The sequence below is a fragment of the Mesoplodon densirostris genome, chromosome 11, assembly GCF_025265405.1.
Source record: "Mesoplodon densirostris isolate mMesDen1 chromosome 11, mMesDen1 primary haplotype, whole genome shotgun sequence".
NCBI classification, from domain to species: domain Eukaryota; kingdom Metazoa; phylum Chordata; class Mammalia; order Artiodactyla; family Ziphiidae; genus Mesoplodon; species Mesoplodon densirostris.
This window is the reverse complement of record NC_082671.1, coordinates 4,648,842-4,669,767: the sequence shown is the minus strand read 5'-3', so window position 1 is coordinate 4,669,767 and position 20,926 is coordinate 4,648,842. Positions and strand designations below refer to the sequence as shown.

At 49.4% G+C, this 20,926-nt stretch overlaps 1 protein-coding gene across 1 annotated transcript in view; it reads right to left on the bottom strand.

Moving 5' to 3' along the window:
* SLC6A13 (solute carrier family 6 member 13) overlaps window positions 1-18,192 on the bottom strand; it is a 31,042-nt gene extending 12,850 nt beyond the window's left edge. The window contains exons 1-5 of the mRNA XM_060113375.1: window positions 18,051-18,192; window positions 8,363-8,497; window positions 5,332-5,472; window positions 1,515-1,599; window positions 802-934 (exon numbers count right to left, since the gene is read on the bottom strand). Coding sequence (XP_059969358.1) covers window positions 802-934; window positions 1,515-1,599; window positions 5,332-5,472; window positions 8,363-8,497; window positions 18,051-18,192 — 636 coding nt within the window. The remainder of the gene's footprint in view (window positions 1-801; window positions 935-1,514; window positions 1,600-5,331; window positions 5,473-8,362; window positions 8,498-18,050) is intronic.
* Between the last annotated feature and the right edge of the window lie 2,734 nt (window positions 18,193-20,926).

The window sequence follows — 20,926 nt, the reverse complement described above, 5'->3', positions numbered from 1 at the left end:
CCCCAGCAGTGGGGGGACAGGGAGGGGGCGGGGGAGGAGCCGCCAACCCCACGGCGGAGGTCACCAGCTCGCCTTCTGCGGCCTCCCGCTCACCCCGCAGCTGCTCAGCCCTCAGCCTTCAGCCCTCCCTCCCGCCCTCCCTCCGTCCCCCTGACACACACCCAGCAAATATCTGCTGAGTGACTGAGTGAACTTAGGCATGCTCCCAACACGAAGTTTAGAACAGTGGCAAGGGCCGTCAGGGACAAAAAGCTCTGTCACACGTGACCCCTGTCCCCACACAGCTCACAAGCTTAGCACAACCGGGCAGCCAGCTTAGGAGGGAAGCCTGGTCAGAGGCCGCCAGGGCAGGAGTCCAGGAGAACTCGGGATGCCCTCATGCACTCCAGGGCAACGAGTCTCCCCAGCGTCTCGGGGTGGCTGACAGTCATGTTGAGATTAACAGTCATAACGGAATTGCTTTCCCAAAGAACAGCTATATGAAACGAGGAGCCGTGAACCGTGTTCAGTTTGCGATGTGCCCACACGCATGGTGCGTTCCAAGATCAGATTCCTCCCCACGGGTCCCTCCTGCCTCTCTCTCTCTCTCTCCCATTCCAGTTCCCCAAATACCAGAAGGACATACCATTGAATCCAGGAAAGGCACAGAATCAAAGGAAGAGAGACACGCGAAATCTTCGTGGGGTCATTCCCTCCCATCCCCGACTAGGTGCAACTTGGGGAACCCCTGGGTGGCTGAGCCCCCCGGGGGGAGCAGGGTGGTCCGGGGAAGGGAGGGGCCTGGGGCCCTCGAGCACAGACCTTGCCCGTGGACTTGACCCCCTTCCAGATGCAGAAGTAGCAGATGACCCAGGCGAGCAGGAGGCACAGGGCCAGCTCCCAGCGCAGGGCCCCCAGGTGCTGGATGCCGTCCGAGATCTTCAGGACCCGCCTCCTGGGGAGAGAAGGGTGAGCGACTCCACCTGTGCCGCCGGCCTCAGCTCGTCCGGGCAGTGGAGCCAGGCCTCCCGCTCTGGTCAGAAGGCTTGTCGGCTCCTTCACTCTGATCCGTGAGGCTCTGCTTTGCCCAGAGATGGGAGTAGACAGAGAGGGAGGCGAAGACAAGCTGTTCCCAGGTAGGTTTGCTCTGGCAGGCTGAGGACCAGTGTAACCCAGAGAAGGGGGTGCGAACACATATTTTCTCAACCGGAGGGTTAGGATGCTTTGGTGTGAGGAATCGTGTCTTCGGTGAATGTCAATATTTCAGGGAGGGGCAGTAGAAGCAACACACATGCAGCCGCAGGGGAGGGGCGGACCCACATTGGGGGAGCGACGCAGGCCCAGCGCGAGGAGAGCCTCGGGAAGAGTCCTGCCCTAACCACAAATACAGGCACGGCGGGAAAAAGCCACTCGGGTGACGGCGCCACCAAAGGAGGAGGCAGAAATGCGTCCCCTGCAGCCCGTGGGGTCCCCAGCCCCGCGCCCGTCTATGGGACACGCCGCCCACACTGCGATGGCGAAGGGGCCCCACTTACTCCCAGAACTCGATGACGGGAGAGGTGGCGTTCTCAGAGCTCCCGTTCACGGAGCTGCTGGTCCCGTGGAACTCCACGCAGTGCTCTGCCGGGGCCCAGGGCGGGGCAGGGAGTGAGAGAAGCATCACTGGCCAGTGTGTAACACGAGCAGAGGGGGGGGCGAAATTTCAGGAGACTGGGAAGCAAGGTATCTGGGCTGAAGGTACCTAAACAAAACAGCCTCATAATAAAACACAAAACGAAACTCATTATAACCTCAACAAAGCCACTGCTCCCTCTCCCACTTCTCCGGGGTGGAGCCGGGGCAGGGGGTGGGGGGTGGGGGGGGTGTAGCATATTCTCATTAAAGCACCATCGGTCGGCCTCAGGAAAGATGCTTTGCACGCCATCAGCTTCAAACATACGAATACTTCCGGGCCACTGTCCTGTAGAGAGTGGCCTTTGAGGAATGACCTTTGAGGAACAATAAGGATGCCTTCTGGGGAAGTGATGTAGCTGACAGCTAAGAGCACAGGTACAGATCAGAAGACTCTGGCTTGAATCCCTGGCCCCCTCCGGTTATTCGCTGTGTGGCTTTCTAAGCCTCACTTCCGTGGTCTCTAAATATACACGAGGGGACTTCCCTGGTGGTGCAGCAATTGGGAATCCGCCTGCAGATGCAGGGGATGCGGGTGCGATCCCCCTTCTGGGAAGATCCCACATGCTGTGCAGCAACTAAGCTCGTGCGCCACAACTACTGAGCCTGCGCTCTAGAGCCCGCGAGCCACAACTACTGAGCCCATGTGCCACAACTACTGAAGCCCGCATGCCGAGAGCCTGTGCTCCGCAACAAGAGAAGCCACCGCAATGAGAAGCCCGCGCACCGAAACGACGACCCAACGTAGCCAAAAATAAATAACTAAATAAATTTAAATAAATAAATGTACATGAGAAGAGCCCAGTGTAGGACTGATAAGTGGAGTAAATGAAAAGGAGACTGCCCGGCACTCCATAAATAGTGGCTCTTAATTACCCGTCTACGACTATGGACTTTTCACAAAGAGTGTTCACACTCTTCTTTACGTTTTATTAGGACAGTAATCCTGGGAAACAGCAATAAAGACAGAGAGCGTTTCCCCCACTGTGCACATGAGAAAGCTAATCTTCTTAGAAATGGCCCGTCATTGCTTGTCTGTGGTGAAGTGAAGGCTGGGATCCAGCTCAGCAAATTGTGTATGTTCCACCTTCAGAAAATCTGGGACCTGACCCTTCCCGTTACACGTATGACCACCAGTCCGGTGCAGGTCACCATGGCTCCCGGGTCCCTGATGGGCCCAGTTTCTGCTCTTGCCTCCAGAGTCAATCTCCAGAGAGCAGCCAGAGTGGCTTTGCTCAAACTTCAGTCACGTCATGACTCTATGTCATGTCCCAGTTCAGAAACCTCCAAAGGGTTTCCCATCGCACTCAGAGAAAGAAGCCCAAACCTCACCACCGCCCCCAAGGCCCCAGTCCATCCACCCCTCTCCTACTGCCCCGCCCCCCGCTCACCCGCTCCAGCCACACCTGCCCTGCTGTGCCCCGGATGCCACCCCACTTCTGTACTGGTGCTTCTCCTACCTAGTGTCTGCCTCCACACGCCCTCCTCCTTCAGAGCATGACCCAGCGTCACCTTCTTAGAGATGCCTTCCCCGATGACCCTATTTAAAATTACACCCCACCCCTAAGATTCCCAGTCTCTCCTCCCCGTTTAGGTTTCTGCACAGCAGTGCCTCTAGCATGACACATGGGATGCACTGATTTTGTTTCTGGTCTGTCTTCTGCCGCTAGAATGAAAGCCACGAGGGTAGGAGCTCTGTTTCTGCACCTTGCATGTCCCCGGTACTTGGAACAGAGCCTGGGGTACAGCCGGGGCTCCACACACATCTGCCGAACCACGGGGTATTAGCGGAGCCCTCTCTCCTCCAAACCAAGTCACTTTCCTTGAAGCCTCAGCATACCCAAAAGGGCTGTTTCTTCCGGACAGGATGGGATGTCCTGTACTACTAGCCAAAGCCCTGGGTATTGAATTTGCCTCAGAGATGCTCCCCCTGCCAAGTCAGCCAGAAGCACACAGGCCTGATGATGGCCTGAGGCCAAGCCCCTGGGCACCAGAAAGGCAGAAACTCTCTACAAGAGGAACTGCACTGAGACCTGGATAAAATCCCCATCTGAGAAGCTGGTTGTCAGGGCGGATTTTAGTGCACAGAGAAGAAAGAAAGAAAGAGAGAGAGAGAGAGAGAGAGGGAAGGGAGGGAGGGAGGGAAGGCAGGAAGGAAAGAAGGGGGAAGGAAGAAAAAACACATAATAAAATATTAGAATAAAACAGATTTTAAAAACTTGATTCATTCCATGAATATTTTTTGAGAGCTCACGATGCTAAGTGCAAAAGGTGTAGAGATGAAGACACCATTTTTGCCCTCAAGATCTTGCAACAAACAGAGGAAAAGCGGGGTGAGTGCCACAGTCAAGGGCTGGGGCCAGTGTAGGCACTAGCAGACACACTTGAGAAGAACCTAGCAGATCTTGGGGTGTCAGGGGCGGTAGCTCCAAGATTTGACTTTTCACTTGACAAGTAGTGAGACAAAGTGGTGACAAGGGAATGAAAGCCTGGAGAGACAGTATAAAATATGAGGGCGAGGGGGCCTTGATCACCAGGAGAAACATGCAAAACCACTTCCCTGGCAAGTGAGTAAAAGATTCACACTCTAGGGCTTCCCTGGTGGCGCAGTGGTTGAGAGTCCACCTGCTGATGCAGGGGACACGGGTTCGTGCCCCAGGCCGGGGAGATCCCACATGCCGTGGAGCGGCTGGGCCCGTGAGCCATGGCCGCTGGGCCTGAGCGTCTGGAGCCTGTGCTCCGCAACGGGAGAGGCCACAACAGTGAGAGGCCCGCGTACCGCAAAAAAAAAAAAAAAAAAAAGATTCACACTCTAGCTCAGAACTGAGTAACTTATCTGAACAAGAAAAAGTTCATCATGGCACAGGTAGGGCCTCACTGACAGGCATGAGAGGTGTTTGGACACTGGGAGCAGGACAGTGTCCACCTGCGTGGTCCAATAGGGCAGTGACCAGCCACGTGTGGCTATTTACATTAAATTAATTTAAATTAAATAAAAACTTTAAAATTCAGGTCCTCACACGCACTAGCCATGTTTCAAGTACTCGATAGCCACATGTAGCCAGTGGCTACCGTATCAGAGAGTACAAAGGACATTTCATCACTGCAGATAGTTCTTTTGGAAAGCAGTGCCCTAGAAATTTTTAATTTTAATTTTTAATTTAACATTTACTTTCAATTCATTAGACTTAGTAGTTCTATCACCATAGAGGCTCTTGTCTTAAAAGAAAATCACGGGAGAAAATTAATTGCTATGGTAAATTATATTGATGCCATACAAAACAGCTTATCCCTGGTGAAATCCAGATGACTTGGGGGTTGGAAAAGCCTAAAATAGTATCAGAAAGAAGACATGAAGAATAAATAAATGAGAAAACAATATATCCATACATCAAACTCACCATGTTTCACATCAAAATCCATAAAGGGCTAAAGTGCACAAAAAGAAGTCAGTTCTATCTTCCTAATACGTTGACTGAACACAGGAATGTTGTTGAAAAAGTCTGTGCTGTTTCTCCTGTGGTGCTGGTGGACTCTCGCTCTTATCTTTGACATTAGACCCCTGTCCCCTCCTTGGCAGATTTCTAGCATGTCCCCAGTGAAGGCTGGGGCCTGGGGACCAGGATATGGGGACAATCCCTCTCCTGGTCACCGCAGCAGAGCAGGTGGAGGTGACCTCACCTGTGTTCCAGTCGTGGCGGCAGCTCCCCCAGGGCAGGTCGACGGTGAAGCTGCTGAAGAGGTAGAAGAGAGCCCAGGCCAGGACGATGATGTAATAGATGTTGAGGAGGATGACGATGGTCTGGGACGCATAGCCGATACCTGGGCGGAGGCACACGGGGCTGGGGACACTGGGCAGGCTTCTGGCCCCGCCCACCCCTGCTCAGGAGAGGGTCTGTGCTCCCCTGAGTGTCCTGAGACACGGGGTATGGGGTCCGGGCTCCTGGCTCGCTGCCCCCTCCCGTCGTGCAGCCCTCCCAGGCCAGGCTGGGCTTCCTCCCGTCTCCTGCTGCCCTGCCCCGCTGCCTGTGCACTCTCATCTGCATGCTGCCAGCCCACTGATTCTAAGCTATCTTACAAATGTCTAAGGCTAACTCTGAGAGTCCAATAGCTAATGTTCCCTGGAATTCGTCTGATATATTTCTGAAATGTAAAAACACGCGTTAAGGGGCTTCCCTGGTGGCGCAGTGGTTAAGAATCCGCCTGCCAACGCAGGGGACACGGGTGCGAGCCCTGGTCCGGGAAGATCCCACATGCCGCGGAGCAACCAAGCCCGTGCGCCACAACTACTGAGCCTGCGCTCTAGAGCCTGTGAACTACGACTGAGCCCACAAACCACAACTACTGAAGCCCGCGCGCCTAGAACTTGTGCTCCGCAACGAGAGAAGCCACTGCAATGAGAAGCCCATGCACCATAACGAGGAGTAGTCCCCACTCGCCGCAACTAGAGAAAGCCCGCGCGCAGCAACGGAGACCCAACGCAGCCAAAAAATAAAACTAAAAAAAAAAAAAAAAAAACACGCATTAAAAGCAGGAAGAGACAGTTCGCAGAGGAGCACATACACATAGGCAATGAACATCCTCAGAACATGCTCACCCTCCCTAATAATCGTAGGTGTGCAAAATGAAAAATGATGAGCTGCATCTGCATCTGCAACACTAGTGAACACGTTTACAAGTGATATAACTCAGTGATTTCCAGACTTGTCCACATAGTAGTAGAATTACCTGGGAATATTTTTAAAATTCCAAAGCCCAGACCAGACCCCAGACCAATTTAATAACAATCTCTGGGGGTGGGGTACAGGCCTCAGGATGTTTGGAAGGTCCTGGGGTGATTCCACTGTGCAGACAAGTTTGGGAACCAGGGATATAACTCAGAGCTCTTAAAGATACAGAGGAAAGACGCTTACTCAAGTCTGGTGATGTGTACGTCAGCATAACGCTTCCATAGAACAACTTAATAAGCCAGGTCAAGAGACATCAACTTGGTTGTCCATTTGATCCAGTGATCCTAATCCTGGGAATTTATCCCAAAGAAATAACTCCAAAAAAGGGGGGTAAAGGCTACCTCTACAAAGATACATGATAGCAGAATATCAGTTTATCAGTGATTGAAAATAAGCAAAAAGCCCAGAACAGAGAATTGTTAAGCAAATTATGATATATCCCTTTGATGGAAGTTTATGCAATCGCATGATTGTTGTGTAAAAAATGGAAAATAACACTAACTAAAAAACAGAGGGACTTCCCTGGCTGTGCAGTGCTTAAGACTCTGCGCTCCCAGTGCTGGGGAGGGTTCAATCCCTGGTCGGGGAACTAAGATCCCACTTGCCACATGGCGTGGCCAAAAAACCCCACAAAAACGACAGCAGCAGAAACTGTGTATATTTCATATTAATAGATATGTAAACTTTATATAGAGAGAAAGAAATAATGAAGTAAATCTCTCCAAACTGGAAACAACCCAAATGTTCTTCAGTGGGTGAATGGTTAAATAAACCATAGGACAACCATCCACACCACGGAATACTGCTCAGTAACAAAAAGGAATGAACTATTGATACAAGAGCAATCTGGGTGGATCTCAAGGGCATCATGCCGAGTGAAAAAGCCAGTCTCAAAAGGTCACATACTGTATGATTCCATTTATATAACATTCCCCAAATGACAAAATTATAGAGATAGGGAGCACGTTAGTGGCTGTCAGAGGTTATAGGGGTGGGGAGGGGAAGGGTTAGTGTGACTATGCAGGGGCAGCAGGATGGAGATCTCTGTGGTCATGGAACAGCGGTGGTGTTTGCACGAGTCAACACAAGTGATAGGACTACACAGAATTATACGCACACACACACACACACACACACACACAAGCAAGTGCATGGAAACGGGTGCAATCCGAATAAGGTCTGCGGATTGTACCAATGTCCATTTCCAGGTTTTGATATTGTTCTATATAAGATTTTTACCATTGAGGAAAATGAAAATGTCACTGGGTGAAATGTACACGTGACCTCTCTGGGCTACTTTTGCAACTTTCTGTGAACATATAATTGTTTCAAAATGGAATCTTAAAGAACATCCTATATAGAGAGAAATATTGAAATAAAACGTCCTAAGTTTTAAATAGCTATTGTGTCAAGATGGTAGAATTTTTAAAAAAAATTTAACATCTTTACTGGAGTATAATTGCTTGACAATGGTATGTTAGTTTCTGCTTTATAACAAGTTGAATCAGCTATACATATACATATATCCCCGTATCTCCACCCTCTTGTGTCTCCCTCTCACCCTCCCTATCCCACCCCTCTAGGTGGTCACAAAGCACCAAGCTGATCTCCCTGTGCTATGTAAAAGTTTTATCTATTTATTTATTTATTTGGCCATGCCACGCAACTTGTGGGATCTTACTTAGTTCCTCGACCAGGGATTGAACCTGGGCCCCTGGCAGCGAAAGCACAGAGTCCTAACCAGTGGACCGCCAGAGAATTCCAAAGATGGTAGAATTATTAATGACATTTTTTTCTTATTAAAATTCTCTTTTTAGGGAATTCCCTGGCAGTAATTCAGTCTTGGGCCCACGGTGGAAGGTTTAACATAAAGACACAGAGTCTTATCTGCATCAGCACTGTTGATAAACCACCCAGTTATTCCAAACAAGGTTTATAACCACTAGTGCAGAGACTCTGGAGTCGGGCACAGAGCTACTCACCCTCAAAGATGGGGCAGATCTTCCTCCAGGCTGTGATGCCCCCCTGGCTGGTGTACTGGCCCAGCGCTGTCTCCAGGAGAAAGACAGGAATGCCACAGGTAAAGAGGAAGATGAGGTAGGGGATGAAAAAGGCACCTGCGGGTGGGAAACAGGCTGTCCATTATGCGGCACTAGCCTCCTCGTGGTCCACGGTCATCTCCCCCCATTACCACCCCATGCTTCCAGTCAGAATCCCGGGGATGGGGACTGCGCAAAACGGCGGGGACATCTGTCTAGATGTCTGGAACCACGGCAGAGATCAGGTGTCACCAAGTTACTTAGGACCTAGCCAGTCACTTTCTTCACTCTGAAGTTTCCATCCATACCTTCCAAGGTTTGCTCCCCATCAACTTCAGTTGCTGCCTAAATAACATAGCTTGTGGCCACAGAAGCAGCTCATTGAGTCACAGATATCCAGGAGCATTCCCACAGCCCACAGTCTATAATTTCTGTCAAGGAAATGACTGCTCTCAATGTTAGAGAGGGGCTTTTAGCAGACTGAAATCAGATTTCCCTTAGTGATCCTTTCTGCTTCTGTTTTCACAGTCACTGCCTGAGACAAGTCTACTGATGCCAGAAATGCTGGCATTTGCTCCACCATAGACCTCTATCTGCTGGCAGCTGGGCAGGGGAGTTCACAGGATAGAGTCCCAGGGGGAGAGACGTGCACAGAGAGACCCAAGTGTCTGCAGAGGGTCCCCTATGAGCTTGAGTGCTGGTCAGCACATGCGTGTGAGGACACTACCCAAGGAGAGGAAAGAATCCCTCAAGAAGATAGAGCCTGATGGTGCTCACGCAAGGCTGGGAACATTCCAAAAACTTAAGAAATGACACCAATTCTATACAAACCCTTGCAGAAAATTTAGAAGCAATTCTTTCCAACTCATTCTATGAAGCTAGCATTACTCTGATAACAAAAGTAGATAAAGACAAGAAAAGAAAACTATAGATCAAACTTTCATGAACACAGATGCAAAATTCTAAACAAAATTTTAGATATCTAACAATATATATCCAACAATATATATAAAAAAGTAATACATAGTGGAGTTTATCCCTGGAATACAAAGTTGTTTTAACATTCAAAAAAAAATCAGTGGATCATATTAAAAAATTTAAAAAGAAAAACCATATAATCATTTCAATAAATGCAGAAAAGTTTTTTTTTTTTTTTTTTTTCCGGTATGTGGGCCTCTCACTGCTGTGGCCTCTCCTGTTGCAGAGCACAGGCTCCGGATGCACAGGCTCAGCGGCCATGGCTCACGGGCCCAGCCACTCCGCGGCATGTGGGATCTTCCCGGACCGGGACACGAACCTGTGTCCCCTGCATCGGCAGGTGGACTCTCAACCACTGCGCCACCAGGGAAGCCCCAGAAAAGTATTTGACCAAATCTAACAGCCATTTCTGATTAAAAAAAAAAAACTCTCAGCAAATGATGAATAGAAGGAATAAAGGGCATCTACAGAACACCTACAGATAACATCATACTTAATGGTGAAAGACTGCTTAACCCCTAAGGTCGAGAGCAAGACAAGGGTGTCCAGTCTTACTATTTCTTACCACTTTTATTCAACATTGGTTCCATCAATATTGATTCTAGTCAAGGCAAGAAGGCAATAAAAGGAATTAAAAGTTATTCAGATCAGAAAAGAAGAAATAAAACTGTTTTACTTGCAAATGACACGATCGCCTATGTAGAAAATCCGTTGGAATTTAAAATAGTCAAACTCATAGAATCAGAAAGTAGAATGGTGATTACCAGGGTCTGAGGAAGCGGGAAACAGGGTGATGTCGGTCAAAGGGTATAAAGTTTCAGTTTTGCAGAATGAATGAATCCTAGAGATCCACTGTAACCATAGTGCCCATAGTGAACAACATTGAATTGTTTTCTTAAAATTGTGCTAAGAAGGTAAATCTTATGTTGTGTTCTTATCACACACAAAAAATTAAAGTGAAAAACAGAGGACAGAAGGAAACTTTGGGACGTGATGGGTATGTTTACGACACTGATTGTGGTGATGGTTTCACAAGTATATGTTTACCTCCAAACTCATCAAGTGGTATACATTAAATGTGTACAGCTTTTTGTACATTAGTCATACCTCAATAAAGTGTATTTAAAAAGAAAAGAACAAAAATCCCTCAGAATGTACCAAAGAGCTTCTGGAATAAATAAGTTAATTTAGTGAGGTTACAAGATATAAGATCAGCATAAAAAATCAACTGCATTTCTTCTACTAGCGGCAAGCAATTATAAATTACAATTTAACAAATAATACCATTATAGCGGCGTCAAAGAGATGAACTATTTAGGAATAAATTTGACAAAAGATGTGTACACTCATAACTGCAAAACATTGCTGAGAGCAATTAAAGAAGACCTAAATAAATGGTGAGGCATACCATGTTCATGGGTCAGAAGACTCAGTATTATTAAGATGTCAGTTCTTCCCAAATTAATCAATAGATTCACTGTAATCCGCATCAAAATCGCAGCAGACTTTTTTGTAGAAACTGACAAACGGATTCTAAAGTTCATATGAAAACGCAAAGAACCTAAAATAGCCAAACAACTCTGAAAAAGAAGAATTAAGTTTTAGGCTTACCTCTACTTTATTTTCATATTATTATAAAGATACAGTGATTAAAACAGTGTGGTTTTGGTGTCAAAATAAATAAACTGACAGAACAGAATAGGGTCCAGCAACAGGGCCATGCACATTTGGACAACTGATTTTTAACAAAGGTGTAAAGGCAATTCATTGGAGAAAGGATAGTCTTTTTAATAAACGATGCTAGAAAAAGTAGATATACACACACACAAAATATGAATTTCAATCCATACCTTCATTTTATACAAATATTAACCCAAAATGGATTGTAGACCTAAATGTAAAACCTGAAACTATAAAACTTCTAGAAGAAAATATATGAGACCTTGGGTTAAGCAAAGATTTCTTTCATGTGACATCAAAAACATGAGTCATAAAAGAATAAATTCATAAACTGCACTTCATCAGAATTTGAAACTTCTGCTCTTCAGAAGACACTGTTAAGGGCCTCCCTGGTGGCGCAGTGGTTAAGAGTCCGCCTGCCGATGCAGGGGATACGGGTTCGTGCCCCGGTCTGGGAGGATCCCATATGCCGCGGAGCGGCTGGGCCCGTGAGCCATGGCCGCTGGGCCTGCGCATCCGGAGCCTGTGCTCCTCAACGGGAGAGGCCACAACAGTGAGAGGCCCGCATACCGCAAAAAAAAAAAAAAAAGACACTGTTAAGCAAAGGAAAAATATAAGACAGAATGAGGAAAAAAACTTCAAAATGCACATCTGATAAAGGACTTGTATCCAGAATATATAAAGAAGTCTCAAAATTCAATAGTAAGAAAACAAATGACCTATTTTTTTTTAATGGTCAAAAGATTTGAACAGGTTTTCACCAAATAAGATATGTGGGCTGCAAATAAGCACATGAAAAGATGTTCAACATCATTAATCAATATAAATTTAAGTGACAATGAGATAATGTTCACACCAATTAGAAAAGTTAAAATTAAAAAGACAGACCAAGTATTGGTAAAGTGGTGGAAAAGCTGGTACTCGGATACGCTGCCGGCAGGAACGTAAAAATGGTACAACCATGTTAGAAAAGTGTTTGGCAGTTTCTTAAAAAGTTAAAAGTGCACCTATCATATAATCCCGCCATTCCACACTTAAGTGTTCACTCAAAGGAGATGAAAGCATATGTTTATACAAAGATTTGTACACAAAAGTCCTTAGCAGTTTCATCTGTAATAGCTAAAACCTGGAAACAACCCAAATGTCCATCAACAGGAGAAGAGATAAATTGTAGTATATCCATATAATGGACTACTACCCAGTCATAACAAGAAAGGAACTACTGAGACATGAAAAAGATGGATGAATCTCAAAGTAATTATGCTGAATGAAAGAAGCCACGTAAAGTATATACTGCATGATTCCACTTATAGAAAATTATAAGAAATGCAAACTACTGTATAGTTTGGAAACCACCTGGAAAACTAGGCCTGGAAACGGCCTAAATGTCCCTCAACAGATGCATGGATAAAGAAAATGCTGTATGTGTAATGGAATATTATCCATCCATAAAAAAAGAAGGAAATTCTGCATTTTGCAACCACATGGATGGACCTCGAGGGTATTACGCTAAGTGAAATAAGTCAGATAGAGGAAGTACATACTGCATGTCCTCTCTTACGTGTGGAATTCATGGAGGCAGAGAGTAGAATGGTGGTTACCAGAGGCTGGGGGGTGTGAGAAATGCGGAGACGTTGGTCAAAGGGTACAAACTTCGTTATAAGATAAACAATTTCTGGGGATGTAACATACAGCATGGTGGCTGCAGTGAACTATACTGTCTTATATAGTTGAAAGTTCTTAAGAGAGTAGATCTTAAGTGTTATCACCACCACAAAAAAAAAAAGGTAATTATATGAAGGAATGAAGGTGTTAACTAACCTTATTGTGGTAATCATTTTGCAATATATACATGTATTAAATCATCATGTTCTACATCTTAAACTTACTATCCATAATATATCAATAAAGCTGGAAAATAGTTATATTTTTAAAAAACAAAACAGGTTTTTGGTTGCATTGGGATGGGGTAGCAGAGGTCAGGGGTTGGAGAAAGGGAAGGAGGAAATTTGGGGGAGTGACGGATACATTCATTATCTTGACAGTGGTGATGGTTTCAAGGGTGTGTACCTATGTCGAAACGTATCAAACAGTACACTTCAAATGTGTGCAAGTTGTTGTAAGCCAATTATACCGTCATAAAATTGCTAAAACAAAAGTTAGTGGGGAATAGGCTTCTCCAGCTCTTTGCCTCTGGCTTGTAGTCCACGCATCCATAATTCAGGCACTGAAGGAAACGCTTGGTGACCACAAGGGCAAAGAAAGACCGTAAACAATTCAGGCACATGAGCAGATAAATCATTCCAAGGCTTGTTGGGCAGGAAGGGGAAATTAGGGAAGAGAGAACCCAGTAGCTGATATGAACAGTCCTGCTGGGAGCGGGAAACATCGCAGAGAGAGAGAGAGAGAGAGAGAGAGAAGACAGGGGGCAGGGGGAGAGTTTTCAGCCTGGCTCAAGCCCCTCCTCCCCATCTTTGTGCCACCTGCTCTTCCCCCATGAACCGAGCCAATGTTTAACCGCACTGGGTCCGGTGGTCAGTCTGAGCCCCTCCCCCTCTGCCTCCTTGAGCTCCTGGGCAGTTGGCCAGAGGGGACAAGGTCCACACCCGCCAGGCCGAGTCACTGGCCCCAAAACCGGGGAGGGAGTTAGGGAAGAGATAGCGCCCAGGAGGGACCCAGGTGCCCACCAGGGAGTCCTGGGGCACTGCCTCTTTCCCCACCCAAGCCCCAGTCACCACCCCTCAAAGATGGAGCCACTCCTGGAGACGGAGGATGGAGTCACAGTTACCTGCTCCCCCAAATCCCCCGTTTAGTCTCCTTGCCCAAATTCTAAAATGTCCTGGCACTTTTCCCCATGGAATTCCCCAAGGAATCATTCTGCTGGACACCCTTCTCAATAGGAACACATTCTGTGGCGTCACCTGTAATGCTCCAGGCGACATTTTTTTAAGACAAACTGACGATATGCCACATGAGCAACACAGCAGTGAACATGCATGAACATTACATGCTGTAATCAACACCACTGGACCAATACTTGGCATTGCTTCATTAACTAAAAGTGGTGACCAATTGTCACGTACTCATAAAATAACCGTGACTCTTACAGGAAGAAAAACGCTCCTTGTTTCTCTTCGTTCTTTAGTATATCTACGGACAGCCTCAAGGCAAACAGGGGCCATCTAATGCCCTTGACACTGGTGTCCCCATGCTCTCTCTCCCTGACATCCAGAGGTGGGCTTTACTTGGCTATGGCCCTTTCCTCTAAGATCCCGGCTGTGAGAGGTCCAGCTGTGGTACATCCTGCTGTAGCCTCACAGGGGTCTCCAGCCCCAGGCAGCCTGGGTGTTGGGCAACTCAGTCTGCCGGTAGCCGGGGTCCAGGGAGCCGGAGAGCTTCCGGCTGAAGGCCCAGGTTCTGAAGCCGCCAGGACTTGGGTATTTGGGTACAGCCAACAGGTATGTGAGAAAGAAGGACATCAAGGAGACTCCAAGATTCTTAGTCTTGTAAACAGTCTGCTTCCGCCCTTAGTCGCTTGCAATCAGTTCTCAACACAGCAGCCAGACAACGTGCAAGTGTAAGACTGGCCCCTCTGCTCAAACCCCTGCCCCGCCTCCCATCACTGGAGGGAAAGCCAGAGTCTCACAGTGGCTGACAAGCCCTGGGTGACCTGCCTCCACAAAGTGACTCCCCTCCTGTGGCTCCCCAGACACACCAGCCAAACTCCTGCTTTAGGGCCATTAACACCTCTGTTTCCTCTGCCTGGAGCACTTTTCCCCTAATATCCACGTGGCCGGCTCTCACTCCCTGGCAAGACTTTACTCTAATGTTTTCGGTGTGGTCGCCCCCAGCCCCCCTCCTGTAGCACTCAGGGACTTCTGATATGCTATGTAATTTTCTTGTTTACTGTGTTTATTGTTTATTGTCTGTCTCTCACAGACAGACAATTTTTATTTATAGATTATCACAACAACACGGAATAATTCCTGGCAGGTGGTGGGTCCACAGTAAGTCACTGTTGTTGGGTGACACAGTCCGGGCTTGGTTGGCCTGACTGTAGAAAGCCATGGGGAGGGGGGCAGGCAGGTGCTCGGGGTGGACTGGGCACAAGGCCTGGACGGCAGGGAGGGCGCTTATCTAGGAGGTGGCTGAGGCAGGCACCCCCTGCACCCGTCTCCTGATGGATGCTGATTTTAGACAGGCTTCTTGGTATCACTTTCTCAGCATCTCTGGTTTTCGACTACAGTGTTTCACCGTTTCCCTGTTCCTCTATCATATGCTTGTCTCAGCCTTTTCCCTGCTCGGGGACTCACTTCTATTAGGATCTACCAAACGTTAAAGCTGGAAGGAACCGAAGAAGATATCACTTATATTTTTAGTTTGGAACTGAAATTACACTTTGGGGACGTTTTCCTCCCCGACTTCCCCACCAAACAAACATTAATGATAATAAAGTCCCGAGTTTATCCCCCCAGCCAAGCACAAAAGCGGCTATTTACAGCTATGAAGTTCAAGAAAGGGCCCAGAAAAAGCAGGCTGATAACACACGTGACCCCGCGTGGTTCAGCCCGTGACCCCAGCACCCTCCTGCAGAAGCTGCTCAGAACGTCCCTCTCACCCCCAGGAGTCCAAGCCCCCATCCGAGAACCACGGGTTTAAATAAAATCACTAAAGCAGGAGGATGGGGTCAAACCAACCTAGACGGTCTGCGTCCTCCCCAACCCCCTCCCCATGTCGGCAGCGAAGGGTCCTGTCATAAGGAGGCCTCCGTCCCCTCTTGACAAAGAGACGAGAAGGTGACGAGATGAAGTGTGGGACCCGTGCTCTGGGGGGAGGGGACGAGAGGGTAAAGGGGACAGAAAGGGTGAGCCTCTGGGAATACCAAAACCCGGAAAGGCGGGCCTGTCTGGGTCCCTCTACAGGCCACACGGGTCCCGGGTTTGTCCCCTTCACGCTGGCAGGGGCGCCTCCCGCGTGTCCACCCGGCGGCCCTGGGTGACTCATGCCCTTCAGAGCAAACCCGGGCATCGGCTTCAGCCCCAGAGCCCCTCCGAGCACTTCCTCCAGCTGCTGTTGTCCATCAGGGAAAGAGAAGAGGAAGCCTGAGGTCTTGTGCCCTATCGGGGAAGAGACCGGGGTGGTGGCCTAAGGATTGTGCGGACCGTTCCATGAGCCCCGAAACGGCTCGTGGGGACCGGCGTGCTGGAGGGCAGGCTCTTCCGGGGCACGAGGTGGCCACCCTCCTGCCTCTGCTCCCCCCGAAGCACCCACGCGCGGAACCAGGGCCGTGGACACGCTTGCTCCCGGCCTGCCTTTCCCCCAAGACACGGCCCCACCTCCCCGGGCCGCACAAACCCACACAGAGCCCCGAGGCGGAGCTCAGACGCACGCCTCCCCTCGACAGCACGACCCCGTGTGCCCTGCCCAGGCCCTGCTCCCCGCCCCTTCCCCTCCTCAGCCCAGTGGCTGGCAGCAGGCCTGGCACCCCTCTCCCACCTCTTCGTGCCACTCCTGCTAATTCCCCAGCCACCCTCACCCCATTCCTGAGAGGCTTGGGGAAAGCGGCTCACCTCCCGACCTCGCTGCCACGTGAGGAGCTAAGCTGGTTACCGGGCTCCAGACACAGAGCCCCAAGGCCCGGCTTAGCCCCCAGACTCCTCCTCCTCCCTGGACAAGCCCCGTCCCTCCGCCCTCAGGCCTAAATGCCTGAACAAGCCGGCGGAGGGTCCGGGGCTGGGTCGGGACCTCCCTCCTTCTCTCGCGATGCCAGCCGAGCAAAGTCCCGCGGCTTCAGGCTGCCGGCCAGGAAGTCTCGGGGAGCCGGAACGCATCCGCCCCTTCCCACCCCTCTGGAAAAATACAAGTTAACCTCCAAGCCCAGGGCCAGTCCCCGGTTGCCACAATCCTGAGAGTAAGACTCTGGGCTCAGGGCGTCTGTGTGCTCGCCCCCTCCCCACGCTCCCTCTTCCACCCTGCGTCGTGGGCTTTCTCTCCCCCAAACCACTGAGACTGGGCTCCCACACGGAGGCTCCCACACCCCACGGAGGGGTAGGTGTGGCATTAGGGTTCCCTCCAGGCCTCGTGGCCCACAGAACTCCCACCCCCTCGGCCTGTCCCCGTGACCCACCTTGGCGTTGCCCCTCCTCTAGCGCAGGCTGCAGCCTCCCGTGAAACCAGCCCTGGGAGCCCAGCCCCGCGAAGCTCTACCCGCCAACGAGGGGACCTTCCAAGCCCACTGCTCGGCCAGAGCCCCTCAGCACCTGGGAGATCCCTCGGGGGCTCCCCAGAGGCCCAGGAGCGCGTGAAGGAGGGTCCCTGGTGGGAAAGTGACCAGCAACAGGGGCAGCGGAGTGGCTGCGGCGCCTGGGATGGCGGAGAATGAGAGGCAGGAAAGACCCAGGAAAGAGTTAGAGTTCATGCTCCCCCCACACACATTTCAGTGGGAAAATCTTGAAGGAAGAGCCACTGGTATTAAAGGTGACACATGGGGGGACACATGTCACAGAGCAGGGGGAGGACAGGAAGCCACGGCTACGGAGTCTCGAGACCTCATGGGACAGTTGGGTGCCGACATCCTCTTCGGCATAGCTACCGCTCATTAGGCCCTTTGCACACGTGACCTCTACACGTTACAACAGCCTTGAAGGGCAGGTGGAACTATCTCCATTTACAGCATTTAGCTGAGCTCCCAAGGTAAGGCTTGCCCGAGATTACAGGCAGTAAGTAGCAGAAGCAGAATCCAAACTCCCATGCGTCTGGTTCCCAGCCTATACCCATGTTTCTCTGAAGCCACAATAGGGAACCCCCAGGAAGTCGCCCCTCTGTCTAGGTGTCTCTCCTGCAGTGCCCTGAGCAGCTTCTAAGGGTCTTTCCAACTCCAGTGTCCTCTGCGTCCATGGGAGTCCCCAGAAGGCAGTAAGTGCATGAGATGGAGACAGCCTTGGGGGGCCGAGGGTGACGCAGTGGGTCTCACCTCCCCCGTTTTTGTAGCAGAGGTAGGGAAACCTCCAGACGTTGCCCAGCCCGATGATCTCCCCGGCCACGGACAGCACGAACTCCATCTTGTTGCTCCACTGGCCCCGCTGCAGGGCGCCAGCCTCCTCCGCCTTTTCCATGCCTGGGCACACTGGTTTTGTCTCTCCATTACTGGTTGTGCTCGAGACCCTGCTATCCATTCCACCTAGAAAACAAGCAGGGCGCTCCGTTACTGCTGGGAAGCCTGGAAGGAAAGCCACCCCCTTCCTTTGCCAGGAACTTCCCGAGGGAATAGAGCCCTGGAAGAGATGAATCTTACTCCTGTCCACAGATCCACGTCCTCCTTAGCATCTCTTGCTGGTAAAGGCTGGGTAACAGGTGCTGAGAGTATATATTCCTTTCATGTGTCAGGAAGAAAGTGCTGACCCTGAGCCACAGACACTGCTCCCCTAGAAGGTTCCTTGGGTGGGGCTTGTGGACACGGGGTGTTCACGTGCCCCAGGTTGTCGGAGTTCTCCCTTCCACCCTACAGCCAGCTTCGTCTGCATTAGCATGTGCCTCAGTTTCTCCATTCCATGTACTGGGAGAGTCACAAGGATAGGAGTTGAATGTACCCTCAAAGTCACCAATTTCCCTTTTGGGAATTTACCTTAAAGAAATAATTGTCATGGTTGGTAAAGATTCAGCACTGAGGAAGTTCATTGTTTATAACAGCCAAATATTGGAAAGTATATAAATGTTCAAAAATGGTAAATAGGTTAATAAATTATGGCACGTACGATGGACTACTATATAACCATGAAAAATTGTGTTGCAGAAGAAAGTATAGTGAAATGAAAAGTTCACAATGTGTGAAGTGAAAAGTTAGGAAATAGCACATGACATGATTATGCTGGGAAAATACCTTATAAAGCATTCGTATGCATGAAGATTAGGATATCCACCAGTGGATGGGCTATAGGCATGTTTTCCTTATCTATATTTTCTACATTTTCATCGAAGAACATGTTTTATTTTGTAATAGGAAAATAAATGCCAGTATTTTTGGATCCCTGCAAGGGGGTGAGAGTGGTTGAGCGGGACCAAGCACTCTGAGTAAGATGAGCTGACCTTCCCCCCATCGCTATCTGAGAGCAACGTGAGACAAAGATGAACTATGGGCTCCTTTTTTTTTTTCCGGCTGCACCATACGGCATGGGGGATCTCAGTTCCATGACCAGGGATCGAACCCGTGCCCCCGTCCCCGACTGGGAGCACAGAGTCTTAACCACTGGACCACCAGGGAAGTCCCAAACTCTGGGCTCTTTTTCTTTTTTGGTGGTGGCCAGTGCACAGCTCTATTAAGTAGAGAAGACAACGTAAAATGAATACAGAGCCGTAGTGCTACACCCTTCCTGGCCCTTTCCTAGACTCATCCTGGGATTGAGGATGAGATTGGATGTGGCCCACGTTCAGTGAACAACTACTGTAGACTAAGTGCTTTACATACAGTTATTTCGTTCAATCCACACAGCTCTGTGATGTGAGCAGTATTCCCTCTGCTTTGTAAGCAGGAAGCTGCAGTTCAGAGAGGCTGGGTGACACGGGTGCAGCCGTGTGGCGCAGCCGTGTGGCACAGCCGGGACCTGAGTCCACGCTGCCTTGCTTGTTCACTTACCTCCCTCAGTCATACTGGCTGGTGGGTCTAGTGTAAGCATCCCCGACTGTATATGGTGGCCCCCTCTCTGGAGAAGTGGGGACACACACTTCTTTCTACTCCCCAAGAAAAGTTCGCGTGAACACCACTTTCTCGCAGGAGCCCCAACTGGCCACAGATTCTCCTGTGGCTCTGCCTGCCCAGCGGGGCTTCCCTGAGGGATCCAGAAAGTCAGAGGGAGGTCAGGAACATATTGTGTATTTGATAAATGAATGGGCTTCAAAGACTGTGGGTTAAGAAGGAGAAACCCAAGCAGCTGGCCCTCAGAAGCTTCCCCAGTCCTTTTGGGAAGGTCTCCTCATGTCTTGTGCAGGTTCTGGGGCTGATGGATGTCTTCCAAGGATAAAGCACCATCTCCCTCACTTCTCCATTCCCCCAGACCCTAGAAGAACAGACCCCTAGGAACCCCTGGGTCCCTTAGCCACGCTGAGTACCAGTCCTCAGAGGCAACATCGTGCAATTGAAGGGCAAGCCTGGGTTCAAATCATAGCTCTGCCCCAGAGACCACACGACTTCAAGGAAGTGAATTAATTACTCTGAGCCTCAGTTTGTTCATCTGTAAAAGCGAGGGTGACGGGCTACACTCAGCCATGAAGATTAAATGAGGAGATATATATACATATATGCACTTCACAGTATAACAGGCACTCAAATTTTTATTTTCTTTTAATCCTGTCAAAAGTTTTACGTTCTTTCAACTTTCAATCTTGTCTCAGAAAACAGAGCCTTGATTTTCTTAGAAGTAAACCCAAACGTCTTTCCTCTCCATCTGGGGTTCTCTTTCTCCAAACCACATTGGCCCTTAAATCAGCAGCCACTGAAGTTTCAGAAAGTCAAGAAAATAGCATATAGTCTTTGCATATCACACATAAATGTCATAGTTTCTAGGAGAGGATCCAAAAACCCTTTGATTGTAGGTCCCATGAATCCTACCCGCCTACAGTCTGAGACCCAGAAGCAGGAGAAAAAGAGAAGAAAACAGCACCAACCTTAGTGTAGTTGCTACCAGAGGTCCTGTCAGAGGGGAGAAGAGCTATCCAGGGGGAAAGGGAGGTGCTGGCTATTTAAAGTGTGGTTCCCACTCCTCTGGCACTTGTAATTCTAAACTTGACCCCGCCCACATTCCGCCCTCCGTCCCCTGCTCTCCTCCCCTCCCCTCCGCCCCGCCCCGCACACTC